The 14,485-nt window shown below is 40.3% G+C and overlaps 2 protein-coding genes across 10 annotated transcripts in view; one reads left to right on the plus strand and one right to left on the minus strand.

The window, feature by feature from the left end:
- Ormdl1 (ORMDL sphingolipid biosynthesis regulator 1) overlaps positions 1-9,604 on the minus strand; it is a 12,864-nt gene extending 3,260 nt beyond the window's left edge. The window contains exons 1-3 of one of the 2 annotated variants that reach the window (XM_052749396.1): positions 9,487-9,604; positions 7,572-7,752; positions 1,262-1,413 (exon numbers count right to left, since the gene is read on the minus strand). In XM_052749396.1, coding sequence (XP_052605356.1) covers positions 1,262-1,413; positions 7,572-7,745 — 326 coding nt within the window. In that variant the 5' untranslated portion in view covers positions 7,746-7,752; positions 9,487-9,604. Of the gene's footprint in view, positions 1-1,261; positions 1,414-7,571; positions 7,753-9,082; positions 9,261-9,486 lie in introns of those variants that run through there. The other variant, XM_052749397.1, reaches the window with a different exon arrangement.
- An 83-nt stretch (positions 9,605-9,687) lies between these two features.
- Positions 9,688-14,485, plus strand: part of Pms1 (PMS1 homolog 1, mismatch repair system component) — an 82,282-nt gene continuing 77,484 nt past the window's right edge. For 5 of the 8 annotated variants that reach the window (XR_008220813.1, XM_052749381.1, XM_052749385.1 and 2 more), the window contains exons 1-2: positions 9,688-9,806; positions 10,388-10,665. The gene's annotated coding sequence lies outside the window, so the exon portion shown is untranslated. The remainder of the gene's footprint in view (positions 9,807-10,387; positions 10,666-14,485) is intronic. The other 3 variants (XM_052749383.1, XM_052749382.1, XM_052749384.1) reach the window with 3 other exon arrangements.

Genomic DNA, 14,485 nt, shown 5'->3' on the forward strand with positions numbered 1-14,485 from the left:
TAAAATCTGATAAATATGAAAGGAAAAGGTCTATTGCTTTATGATCCTCTCTCTTGAAAATGTCCTCACTTATGAAAACATCTATCTAAAACTTATCTCTCTTAGAAAATCTTTTCCCTTACTCTAGACTGCATTGATTCTATCATGGATGTAGTTTTATGTATGAAGCTGTATGCTATAGTGTTAGCAATCTATGTACTTATGAACTCTTAAAAGGGAAAATATGCATTTCTATTTCTCAATTACCCCTACATAGAGCCAAGGGAGAAAAAAGAAGATGGTATTTCATTTAGAATCAATTTGACCAAAAGGACAAAAACAGGACTATACACAAAACATTCAAGAAATACTTAGGTAGAAATTGGGTAGGATAAAATATTCAAATGGAGGGAATAATGATGTAGGTACTGGGAGGAAAACAGACACCAGATTCCAATAGATGCTTTACAAATAATTATCTGACTTATTTCTTAGAGCCTCAAGATTAAGTCAGGTACCATTAGTTAGATTTTGGGGGGAGGGGCTGGGTATGGGGCATTGTTAAAAGCTGCATGTAGCTCAGGACAGCCTTCAACTGGCTGTGCAGGTGTAGACAAGTTATTGAACTTCCTGTCTTGACCCCCTGAGAGCTGGGAGTACAAGTGTGCACTACCATGCCTGGTTTTATGTGAGGCTAGGAATCAAATTCATGGCCTGTACATGCTGAGCAAGCCCTCTCCCACTGAGCTACATCCCCAGCCATTGTCAGAATTGTACATGCAAGCACACCAAGCATATTAGATCATACAGGATTCAATGCAGGTCAGTCTCATAACTCAAGTCTGACCTCGATGTTTGTAAACCAATCTTTTCTCAAGAAGCCTGTCCTAAGACATCTGAACAGAGATGAGTAGCCAATAAAATTATCATCATCATCATCATCATCATCATCAAATCATTGCTTAGGATGAATAATCTGACATGTAATACAGAATGATAGGGTGTTTATAATTTCCTTATAAGAAACAAAGACACAATGTACTTGATTTATGAAGCTTAGAATGTTAAGATTCATTGATGAACAGTAGTGCTTCTAGCTATATTGATTCAAGTAAAACTGGTTTGTTATCAACTTCCTAAAAATGCCTGTGCCTTATGACTCTACTTGTGGCAGCTACTTACTGATAAAAATTCTTAATAAAACAGTTTTGAAATTCAATTAAATCTGATAAACACTTTTCTCCTATCCAATCCATTATATCTTAACTTTTCTACCACTTACAGAATTATTGGAGAAATTGTGAAAAATTTCCGAGAAGATGTAAACTGTACTCCATAGTCGAGCTGTTCCCAGTGGGTTAGGAGCCTTGCTCTACCCTGATCGGGAGTTTCAAAAGGCGTTCCTTTCACTGCATGCAAAAACACATACATCCCCTGAAAAGCAAGCAACAGAGGCTATCAAACACAGTTTATCTTTACAAGTATGTATCATGATGGCTCTAGGTTGTTGGTGAGTATATGATTTAAATTAAGGACAAGTTAGGTTTTCATGTAACAGTGAAAAATTATAGTCAGTATCTATGTAGTATGAAGCTTTCTGGGGTACATAACTATTATTTGGTTAAAACCAATACAAGGGGAATCAAAAGTAACATGTTTCCATAAAATAAATGTTAGCATACACTACATTTATGTTTATTATTATTGCACTGTTCACAACAGCAAAGGAACAAGCCTAAATGCTCATCAATAAAGTAATGAATAGAGAAAATGTGTATTTGTACCCCTTAAGAGTTTTATTCACTACTAATGAGTAAACAAACATGTGTGTGTGTGTGTGTGTGTGTGTGTGTGTGTGTGTGTGTGTGTGTGTGTGTGTGTGTGTTGTGCATCTAACTGACAAAAGCAAGGTAAATCCTTTAGGGAAGGAGTAACGAGAGGAATGAGAGGAAGATAGAACATTGCATGTTTTCTGGCATGCAGCAGACATTAGCTCTTACGTATATACACATATGTAGAACATGAAGGAAGTAGGAAAGGGATGAGGGAAGAGGAAGGGCTGAGAGGGGAAAAAGGGATGAAAGAGGACTACTACAAGGGGGTGGGGAAAATGACAAGATATTCGTATTTTCTCTCATATTAAGAATGTACACTTAGCAATGTGAAAGCAGAGGAGGTTGTTGGGGAGAAATGGGATGGCTGGTGGGGCACAGGGTGGGGACAATAGGAACACGGCAGTATTCATACTCTAAAAATGCCACAATGAAACTTATTATTTTGTACATTGATTTTAAAAACCTTTAAAATGTGTAATGAAATGGTAATTTGGACAGAAAAAAATTATTCAACAATACCTAAGCTATTGAGGAACGGATGCACATTCCAGAATACTTAACATTTAGTGAGTGGTTTATGTGTAGAGGACCTAGAACATGTATGCACACAAAACTGAGCAAGCTGGATCTCTAGTCTTGGAAAAATCCAGTCTTCTGAGGGATGATGAGACATAAAAAGAAGTAATGTGAGGTAGGGCAGAAACTGCTATCCAAATCACAGCCAGAACACTCAAAGTATATGGTCTCTGTTTTTGTTCAGGTTAAAGCTTGGATGTCACCACTCCAATTCCCTCATCCATGATGGCTCAGTTTCAGTGACCACTTCTTAATTAAACTTCATTAGTAATAATTAACCTCACTTATGTGCATGCATGGATCCCAGAGCAATGAACTGTATTGATAATTAACCTCCCATTTATGTGCATGCATAGATTTCAGTGCAATGATTGTGTTATTTGCATGTTTGTTTTCCAATGGCCTCAATACATGAGGAATAGGACCTAGAATAGAGCAAGTATTGGACACACTGCAGGATGACATTAAGCCAAGGTGTGTTTACATTATAAAAGGAAGCCACTTTCACATAGGCTAAAAGGAATAGTGAAACAGAAAATGTGTGTCTTTAAAATTCTCAAGAGTATTTAACCTCTCAAAATTTAGACTTAGTTCTGCCATTGGGGGTGATAATACTCCCTCCAAGAGTTAAAAAGGTCATGAATTTAAGAGGGAATAGGAGAAGTTGGTGTGGGCAAGGGGTAGAAACAGTGTAAATAACAGTATTCATGTATACAATTTTCAGAAAAACTTGAAAAGTTTAATTTAACTACATGTTTAAAATAGGCAGATTTTGGTGTATAGATCATTTATCACTAAAGCTGCTTTGGCTTGGTGAAGCACCTGGCATGCTTATGCTAAAAACCACCCTTGGTTCATCCAAGCACCCAAAACTAAAAACCAGAAAGGAAAGTTTTTCATAAAGTAGAAACTAGAAATAAATTGTAAAATATTAAGAAAACAAAATCAACAAGATAATCAGAGACAAACTGGGAAAATGGATTAAAACTCATGAAATGTAAAAATTTTCTATAGTCTTCTGTACTAGTTAATAGACAATATAATTTTATTTTGCTTTAATGTATGTGGATGTGGTTTTTATCTTAAACACAATAAAAGAGGTTAAAAATAATTTTTGATTAACTATTACTGTTTTATAAGGGAGAAAAGAACTATTCCATAACATATTATCTGTGAGAATATAGGAAAAAGAACAATCCTTTTGCTATTTTCTTCAAACCACACTGTACTCACCAGTGTTTAAAATGTGATACTCAAAAGTTTACCCCGCTCAGTGAAAAATAATAAAGTCTGCACTTGTGTGTATTTAGCTCTGTGATGGTGTCTGCGTAGCATGTGTATGGTTACGGGTCAATTCCCAGCAAAACACACACACACACACACACACACACACACACACACACACACACACACGTATGTGCGCGCCATCTTTAGTGACAATCTCTTCTCTTAGTATGCTCACTTTTAGTACCTTTTATACAAAAACATTAATGATCATTATTCATAAACCAAAATAATTAGGAAAATAAAATACATATCTGGTGTACTAGCACTTAATAGTTACTGACTCAAAGAGAATTTTCATTCATAACCTTCAAGAATGAACTGTAGTGTGGCATGAGGAAAGGGCTCTTGCTGAGGACCAAGGTGGGTTCTTAGTACCCACATTAGACAGCTCACAGCTGCCTGTAACTGCAGCTCCAAGGAATCTGACACCCTCTTCTGGCCTCCACAGGCATCTGAACATATGTATGAATACACAGACATACATGAAAATAAAATACATCTTAAAAAAAAAAGAAGAATGAACTATAGCATCAAATAAAAGATATCACTGTAGGCTCTAAAAAGCAGTGCAGGTTTTCATACACCAATTAGCTCCACTTTTGCATGCTTAAAAGCATTCACAGTTCACACTTCTAAGAGGTTGAAATGTAGGCTGAAATGTAAGCTATTTTCAAAGGCAACCTCAAGTTGCAGTCATGTAATTGCTATATTTACAGCTAGTTAAATTTAGGTGTTTTTTTTTTTGTTTTTTTTTCAAGACAGGGTTTCTCTGTGTAGCTTTGCGCCTTTCCTGGATCTCGCGCTGTAGACCAGGCTGGCCTCGAACTCACAGAGATCCGCCTGCCTCTGCCTCCCGAGTGCTGGGATTAAAGGCGTGCGCCACCACCGCCCGGCCAAATTTAGGTTTTTAGTGTGGTGAACTAACAATAAATGAGAAACATGATTTCCTTATTGTGCCCACTAGTCAATCAACATCAAAACAAAGGAGGTGGGAATGGAAATGGCATCTATAATACATTTAAATATTATTTATTCAATAAGTACATATATACATACATACACACACATCATCATCATCATCATCATGAGATTGCAGAAATTAAAATATAAACAAGCCAGATGTGGCAGCTCAGTCCTGAAATCCCAGCACTTGAAAAATTGAAACATGATGAATGCCAAGAGTTCAAAGCCAGCTTGGGAACAGAGTAAGAGCCTGTTTCAAAATCCAAAGTAATTATAAAACTATGCTGAACATGTAACAGAATGCAGAGGATCCTACAGATTCCCAGAGGATGTGAAACTCAAGTAGTTCTGCTGGACAGGAATCGTCCAGGCAGAGTGAGGAATAGGAAGAGAAAGCCTGAAGCCAAGGCAAAAAACAAAACAACAGTACTGTTTTTCCAAACTGTGAAACACAGCCTGTATTTCAATTAGGGGCTAGATGACCAGAGATAGACTTTCTGTCTCTGTACTTAATAATTATTAATTATGCCACACAAAGAGCTTGGGATTTTACCATAAACACAAAGGGGAATCCTTGAAGGAGTTACAAACAGGCCATGTGTAGATACACATTTAAAAAGTATTTCTAAGTCAAGTCTGAATAGGGGAGGGTAGAAAAGAGCCATATAAAGTGGAACACTACTGTAATAATTATCTGATAAAGAAATGAGGCTAGAGGCAAGTAAATAGTGAGATAGTAAACAAAGGCTTACATAGGAAAAAGCACTTACATAACGCAAAAGTGACCATATCCCCTACTTGAACAGGGCCATGTTTCTGCCTGACTCTCTTGGAGTGGCTATTACTAGTGCCCACTTTGCTCATGGAAAGATCAGGGTGACATTATATTGCTTTACCTTTGAAATTCAGTAGTCCAGTAGGCAGTAAAGCCTTTAGATGAACTCTGGAAGGAAGGCAGAGGAGAAGGCTCTATGTGCTGAGAGTTAAGTCAGGACCATGATTTTGTGTGCTGTTTGCTTGCTTTCTTCAAGGTGATCTAAATACAAGCATCTTTCTACAGATATAAACTGAAAGTACAGGTAGGCAGAATGATCTATATAGAATACAGAGCATAAAAAAGATTAAAAAAAAAGGGGGGGGAACACAAGTGATTAAAGGACAGATAAAAAGAAGACCCTACAAGAGGCAATAAGGAAGACAACCAGAGGTATACCAAGGACAAAATGATCCCACAGAAGCCAAAACAAGAGTTCTAGTCAAAAGGAGACAACCAATGTAAAGTATTTCTAGAAATCACTATTTAAAAACTGTTCACCATTGGTGGTACGCACCTTTAGTCCTACTTACTTGGGAAGATGAGGTGGGAAGATTATTTGAACCAAGTAGTTCAAAGCCATCTTAGGCAACATGGTGAGATTCCATCTTTCCCTCTTTTTTAAACAAACAAACAAACAAACAAACAAACAAAAAAAATAGGGTCTCTCTGTGTAAAGAACTTGATATGTAGACCAGGCTGGCCTTGAACTCACAGAGATCCACCTGCCTCTGCTTAGCTAGTGCTGGGATTAAAGGTGTATGCCACCTCCATGGGTGTGTCCATCTCTCAAACAAGTAAATACAACAGCAATGCTCTACCAGAGTCCATCACTTAAATGATACTTATTTCCACAAACACATTATCCTGATCATCAACTTCAACTACATTTATATATAAATTAACCATAACATATAAAAACGTATTTCCTCTACTTTTTTGTTCTCCTCTCTAACAAGTATACAATCAATGTGGATTCAGTTAAAGTTCTACATTATCTGCATCTTTCCCTTTCCATTCTACATTAGTAAGTACTTCAAAGTTAAGAAAAGTCAGGATGTTGTGTGGGTTTTTTCCCCTAACAGTCAATTTCCAAGGATGAATAATATGCTGAGTAATTAATGAAGTCTGTAATAGTCTCTAATGCTAATGCATACTGCTAATACAAGAGTGTGAAAATCAATAAGAAATATTTAATGTACCATAAGATGCTGAATGTGCTTAATCATAAAATGTTTATAGAGTAAAGAAGGTATATTTAAGCAATTTAGAGAGACATTGCAAGGATTCAAACCAAAGATCTTTATTAGATTTCAATTAAACATAAAACAATTAATGTTCAAATATTCTAGTGAATCAATATATAATAAGCCAAATTACAATGTTGTAATTTTTATTCAAATGGCAAACAATGGGAGAAGAAATTCTTAGAAAAAGGCCTAATGTTAAAGTGTGATAGAAAAAAAATCCTAACCAACATTGAAATTCTTCAAAATTAACTCACAGTCTCTCAAGCCACTGAATTACACATTTGTTTATGTTTGCAGGCTGAGTATGGACATGTACATCTTAAATAGGAGTTTTTGTTTTGTTTTGTTTTTCGAGACAAGGTTTCTCTGTGTAGTTTTGGTGCCTGTCCTGGAACTCACTCTGTAGCCCAGGCTGGCCTGGAACTCACAAAGATCTGCCTGCCTCTGCCTCCCCAAGTGCTGGGATTAAAGGCGTGCGCCACCACTGCCTGGCTTAAATAGGACTTCTATAGCATAGAATATAGAGTTGTTAACAAAATCTCTAAGGTGCTGGGCTGGAGGTGTAGTGCAGTAGAGCTTACCTGGCACGCGCAGGGCCTTGAGTTCAACTCCCAGGACTGAAGAGCTACGCACCCTCCAAACACCACTAAGTTACAGTTTTATTTACAATGTTTTACAAACCTTCATGTTGTTATGAAAACACCAGTCATTTATCTCCACAACATTTCTCATCTTTCCAAACTAAAGATCTGTACTCATTCAACAGCATTTCATTGCTGCTCTCCATTAACAGCCCCACCCCTCCCCACACCCGGACAAACACAGAACCTTAGATTTTACATGTTTAAAATAAGACGGAATTCTTACCAGATTATGTATTATGTTCGTTAAGGTCCAAGCAACAGGAACACTGAAGAAGGGGATGCTGAGTAATACAACATGAAGCAGGCCAACTCCCAAAGCGTATGTCAGCCACATACCACGGCTGTTCATTACACGAGTATTGGGGTTCACCTCACTGTGGGCAACTCCAACATTCATGTTTGCGCTGTAGGAAAGAAACAAATCAACAATGCTATGAGCTGGAAACCTAAATACCCACAATGCCTCATTCTGACGTGGAACACACACCTTCAACATACACTGTCTACAGATGCTGATATAAGCATTGTCTCACTGACTGACACTTCAGTCAGGCAGACACAACTTATCTGTATGGTTTCTTTTTCTAAAGCCCGTTTTCTAGCCTGTCAGTTTTACAAAATGAAGTAATAGGAAAGAAAACTCAAAGTGGATCCAAGTGTGTTGGTACACTCCTGTAAGCCCAGCACGCAGGACTGCCAAAAGTTGAGGTCAGCCTGGGCCACAGAGCAAGACCCTATCTCAAAATTCTTTAACAAAAAAGAAATATATGATATATATTGCAAGCAGAATGAAAGCCAGAAGCTAAATACATAAACAGAATAAACTAATTACTAGTTCTAAATTGTGCAAGTCAGCAGGTTTCCTTGCAGTATTTCCACACATGCCTATACAGTGTTCAAGGCCAATCCCTCCTCCTTCCCTCTCCTGCTCTCCCCACTTCCTCCCCCGGTAGTCTAGCCCATTTTATATTTTCAGGTCATCTTTTTGTTTTTGTTCCCTTTAATTAGTTTTCCATATACTATTTTTATTCCTCTGTGTGGCTAGTTTTGAAAAACATGGTAATCACCAATAGAATTAATACTTTGAAAAGGTGGGGGAAGAACCGACCCAACCAGTCTTAGTGGCCAGATGCTAACAAGTAATGGAACATTTTAACCTTTTTTTCCCCTACAAGATCAGACTCACAGGTACTCCTGCTTCAGCCTCCAAATGGTGGGGTTACAAGTGTAAGACACTACTGTCTCGCTAGGTGCTTCCTTTTGAATAGTGAACCTAGAACTAACAAGCTGTCAGTGTAATGTGAAAGAAAGCTTTACGTGGTTAGGAGCTCAGATTGTAGCACAACTAGGTTAAAGCCATGAATCTTTCTCATCATTTCTTTAGCCAAACTCTCCAATTAGTTTTTCTTTACGTCACCCCTCATCGGCTTTTCCTTCCTCTAATGTTCAGGAAAAAACACGTAAGAACTGGTATTAGTGCTCAGCCATCGTGGTGAGCATACAATTTACTGGGGTCTACGACTTTAGTTTGTTACCATCAAACTGAAATGGGTATTGTCTGAGAGAGGGAAAATTGCTAGAACATTTCTCCTCCCATTCAAAAGCACATAGAACTCTTTCTTCTGTTGCAGAATTTGCAGAAAGGGATTTTCACCCTGCTAAGCAAGTGTTTCTGGAGTGCAATGTTCTTTCGGCTTCTCAAGATCTACGGAAATAGGCAATGATGAAAATTACTTTGGGAAAGTCTCGCGCAAATCTTGCTTCTATAAAAACCCGGCGTCTATAAGGCCTTTTAAAATGTTAATACTTCGAACATCTCACAGAATGTAAAAAACGCTGGAAGCAGGCCTCAAATGGCCACTTAGGCCAGCCTAGAAAAACCCTTCCCAGCAGGTGTGCGGCAGACAAAGAATTTCCCACCCGGGCCGGGCCTTCCCCGCCCGCGCACAGCCATCGCAAGCTCCCACCGCCCGGCTCGCAGCCGCGCATCCCTCAGCAGCCCCGTGGGCACGACGACCGCGAAGAGCACCCGCGGCCCCCGGGCCTGCGCAGCGCGAGCGAGCCCGGCTCGCAGCGGAAACCCGCTCTGCCGCAGGCCGTCCGGCCGTCCCGCAGCTTCCCGGAGCCTTCGAGCTTACCTGCCGCCAGCTCCCGGCGGCCCGCACGTCGCCGGACCAGCCCCGCGACAACGACAGTACGTCCTCACGCCGGAGGGCCGCTGCTGCGCGGCGCCGCTTCCGGAAGCCTGCCAAAGCCAGCGGCCGATTGGCTGCCGAACGCGCCGGCCCCACCTCCAGCGGTGGGCGGGGCCAAGAGGCGCGCGAGCGCCCGTCCCGCCGAGCGCGCGCGCGCGCGCTGCGACCGTGCAGGCGTCCCGCAAAGTAGGCCCCGCTCCCGAGCGCTTGCTGACTGCACGCCGCGGTGCGTGGTGAATGCCTTACCTCGCGCGAGCCAGAAGGTAGTGTCACGGCGATCGAGCACGCCCGGTGATGCTCGGGGAGGCTGCAGCCGCCTCCCGGGGTCAGGGGCGTTCCTGCGAGGCGCGCGAGCGCGCGCACGTGTGCCCATTCTCCCGGGTTTCTGCTAGGCAGTAGTGGGAGCTCCTCACACAGACCCTTGGTGTGCAAGACCCGAAAGTTTCGTCTTGCTAGAGAGGGTAGCGGCTTGTAGTGCTGTGTGTTTTCGCAAAATCTGTCGATTTGTGTTTATCCCCGATGAAAGCCACGTGTAGTACATCCTAAAGAAATGTTAATACCAGAAGTTCGTCTCATTGAGGAAGGAGAGGAAAATAACTTGATTAATCCATTTTCTTCCGAATCATCGTTGAAATTGCATTTTCTTTGCCTTAGTGATTTGTATTTATAAAAGTTTGTGATATTTATTTCAGAAGTAACTGGAAAACATTTTAAGTTGGCAGAATGCTTGCACGTATGTGTAGTATCTAGTACTTGTTTTGGTTCTATGGAACAGTTGGACTGGGTTTAAAATGTGTTGTTTTCTCCCTAAATTCTAAGTTCTCGAATCTCTTTCTTTTTGTAGATACATCAGTTTCTCTTAACTGACTTTCTGTTCATAGCACACTTAAACAGCAGTGTTGATCTCCTTCAGCAGACATGAATCCTGTTCTGACAATGCAGGTATCCAGTGCTGACATGTAAACCTGGCATCACCCTTCTGTTTTTCAAAAGAGGTCTTCAGTGCACATTCCTAATATGCCACATTCCAGAGCCAAGAGGAAGGGCCGTATAAATAAAATAGCCTTTTATGGGTTTAAATCAAAAACAAGGAAGGACTGCCCAATCTGTTGGTAGCTAAAGGTAAGGAGACCAGAATAGAGAAGAACTTTAGGACTGGGGGGGCACAAGGCATCTCAGGAAGAAGGTGTCATGGGATCCAGGGAATCCTGCCACATTGAGGTTAAGGGAACCACATTGTGTAGGACGGCCTGCTTAGTACACATCTGGAAAATGGGATGAAATTAGAAAGATAGGATAGTAGGGAATTTGAACTTAACATGTTTAACAATTGAAAAAATCTTCAAAAAACTTAGAATAACAAAAATATTTAAATTATAGAAACAACTTATAAATATTCAAGTCCGAATATCAATTAGGTAGTTATTGAAGTCATTCGGAGGGGAAATAATAAGGGGCCGACCAGAAGTTCTGGGAAGAGTATCATCCTAAGAAAGTTAGGAAGGACAGGGGGAAGACCATGAAAGGAAGGTTGTGATCTTATGCAAGTTGTCAAGCTCTTCAATTCCATTTGTAGTAGAGGAATGGGAGTGTGTTGAGGGTTATAAAAGAGCCTGTGAAGTTCTTTTGTTGTCTATTAATTTTATTAGCAAACAGGAATTATAGAAAGATTCTGAGATACGATAAAATTTATTCTGTTTCTTAGGCCATCTATATTTAGAAGGAAGATAAATCAGGCCCTAGAGTCCAGGAAGAAGTTGGAGGTGCACTGGGGTGGGAGATGGTATGGAGGCCAGTGTAAAATTAAACATACAGATGGAGGGAGTTGAAACCGTGGCAACTTGCAGTCTAAAGGTTATGTAATTTAGGATAAGGTTTTGACAAGCATCCTTTGCCTGATGCAAGCCAAGAACTTAAGGAGTGTGGGAGAGAGAAGTGTCATTCCAGTGATTGATGGGAAAGGATTGTTGGGGCTGATACTGGAAGTGATGGATTAAGAGGAAGCTGGATAGTGGGTTACAAATAGAGTTCGCTAACAAAGGCAAGTTCTTGACCGACTGTGGTGGCCACTAATAGAGGCAGCAAAGCTAAGTGGCAAGCGTGAGGGAGGAGGGATGATAAATAAGGTCTGTTTTACAGATGCTTACCTGAGGCAGCAGGGACAGTTACTGTTAGAAATGCCAGTTTTAGGAAGAGCAAGATCACATGACCATACAGATTTAGGTTGGGGTGTTAAGTTACCTAAGAAAAGGGGAGAGATGTTGGGGGATGCTCACCTTCCTGAGAAGAAAGCCAAGAAAGACAAAGATATCAGAGACAGATAGATGGTAATATCTGGGAAGTAAAGGAGTATGGCCCTTCACTGGGGATGTAGCAATGGTACAGCACTTACCTGTCATATGCAAGACCCTGGTTTGGTCCTAAGTACCAAACCAAAGAAAAATGCAGCATAGGTCCCAAGGAAATAGTTTATTCCTTCAGAGTTCACTGCTGAATAGAGTAGAAGAATTCTGTAAAGGTGGTTGTAGCTATAAGCTACTTGGCAACGGTTTTAGAGATGATGTGCCGACAGGGAATTTGTAACAGTAAGTAAGGGTACTTCTTCAAGCTTGGTCCCATGGAAAAGGAGAAGACTGCTGGAAGGGAGTTTTGGCTAGTTCTTGCTTGTAGGGAGGCTGGATAGACAAAGGGAGGTGGAAAAGAGTTGGTGTCTTTGTTCCAGCTGTTAGAACAAAGTACTGCACACCAGGAAGTTGATAGACAAAATAATAATAATTGTATTTTTAGGACTTTACCATTTAAATGACATTCTGCTCCCCCCAGTAGGATCTTGCTATTAAGCCCAGGCTGCTTTGAATGCTTCATCTTCCTCAGCCTCCCAAGGCCTAGGATTATAGATAGCTATGTATGTGCCACTGTGCCTAGTTACTTTCTTCTTTGCTAAAACACAAAGTAATTGGTTTCACTGTGTCATCCCCCATCCTCTCCTGTGCCTTCACCGTGCCTGTTTGGTTTTTTTTTTAAGATTTATTTATTCATGTATTTTATGTATATACCAGAAGAAGGAATCTGATCTCATTTACAGATGGTTGTGAGCCACCATGTGGTTGCTGGGAATTGAACTCAGGACCTCTGGAAGAGCAGTCAAGTGCTCTTAACCACTGAGCCATCTCTTCAGCCCCCCCACCATGCCTGTTTTTATATGTACTTTTTTATTTGATCCTTGCAACAACCAGCAAGGAGTTATCTCTGTTTTTATAGGTGATAACTTGTTTGTGCAGAGGAATTTGAGTTTGTTTCAAACTTAGTAAAGATCCTAAGACCTGGGTTTGGGCCTTTGGTCTGTTTTTCTGCTGTGCCAATCAGCTTTGCCTTCCTTATGTGTAGCAAAAAAGGCTTGTGAATTGTAAGAACCCAGGTTAGCCTCTTCCTAGAATTTCATAGATAAAAATGTTACAATGCCACCTCCCACCCCCTTGCTGCACAGTTATGTGACAGCTGGCGTTACATTGCCTGAGAAAGAACCATAAACTGACCTTTTGGTTCCGAGCTTTGTATTATAATTTTGTTTAAAACTAGATTCTATGGGTTCAGTTCATCATATGAACATGGAGTTAGTCATGTGGAATGACTTAGAGGTTTTTTTTTTTTTTTTTTTGGTTTTTTGAGACAGGGTTTCTCTGTGTAGCTCTGCGCCTTTCCTGGAACTCGCTTTGGAGACCAGGCTGGCCTGGAACTCACAGAGATCCGCCTGCCTCTGCCTCCCGAGTGCTGGAATTAAAGGCGTGCGCCACCACCGCTTGGCTGAGTTTTTTTTTTTTTTTCCAAAGATTTTTTGAAAAACAAAAACTTAACATTCTAGAGGAGTTACATGTTGTCAAGCTAATCATTATCATCCCAAAATATTTTCTGAAGTTAGGCATAAATGAAGGCAGATAGAAAGCTCCCTCCTTACTACATGTACATTTGTAGTTCTAGCACTGAAGAGGCACAAATCTCTGCAAGTTTGAGGCTGACCTGGCCTACTCTATGAATTTCAAGCTGGCAGGGCTACATACCAACAGCAAAAGTCTCCCTGTGTGTCTTTTAAGTAATGGGATTTTCATTTTAAGTTTTGGGGATTTTGTTTTTGTTGTTTCTGTTTTGGTTCATCATATGAAGAGCCTGTAATACCTGCACAGAGATTTTTCACAACATGGTTAGAGACAGTAATGCCTAGTAATGCAGAAGATAGTTATTTGACATGTCTCGGGCCTGACTAATTTGTATTAAAAGTGATTCTAGAGTCTTGAGAGCCAATCCAAAAGAGCTCAATGGTCTAAAAAGGCATTATAGAGCTTCAAAACATTTGCATGTCTAATGACATGTCAGTCAAGCTGTTGAGTCACATGATTGAATCATTATCCACATTCCAAGTTGTCAGCATCATGTGGTCATTGCTAGCCAGGCACATCATACATTTTATATATATATTATTCAGCAGTTCTTACCATTCTTCAATTATTGACAGCTAAATGGTGATTTTTTTTTTAAGTCTTTAAAATTCATTTGTCTCCACGATTCTACTGCCTTCAATGACTCAGCGATCTGATGTAATGAGTTTGGACCAGGACATTTAAGGAAATAGATTGAAAGTAAAAATTTTAATCTAACTTTTGAGAAGTAATCATGCCCAACCACTAAGTCATTCTGTTTTCATTCCTCTTTATTACCTAAAAAACACCTTCCAAGATTAATGGCGTGTATTATTTGCAGAGTTGAGGCCAAGGGAAGTTTGTAACAACACCAATGAGATGAGTTCAGCAGACCTTAGTGAACGGAGTGCTGTGACTGCTGAGGAAAGTGGATCAGCCTGAGGTCGAGCAGCTGTAAGGCAGGTGTCCTTGGAGGACATTTGGGTCAAGTTGTAATGAACTATGACCAAGTTTGTGCTTCTGCACGT

The sequence above is a fragment of the Peromyscus californicus genome, unplaced genomic scaffold, assembly GCF_007827085.1.
Source record: "Peromyscus californicus insignis strain IS unplaced genomic scaffold, ASM782708v3 Scaffold_21__1_contigs__length_65335640, whole genome shotgun sequence".
Taxonomy (NCBI): Eukaryota; Metazoa; Chordata; class Mammalia; order Rodentia; family Cricetidae; genus Peromyscus; species Peromyscus californicus.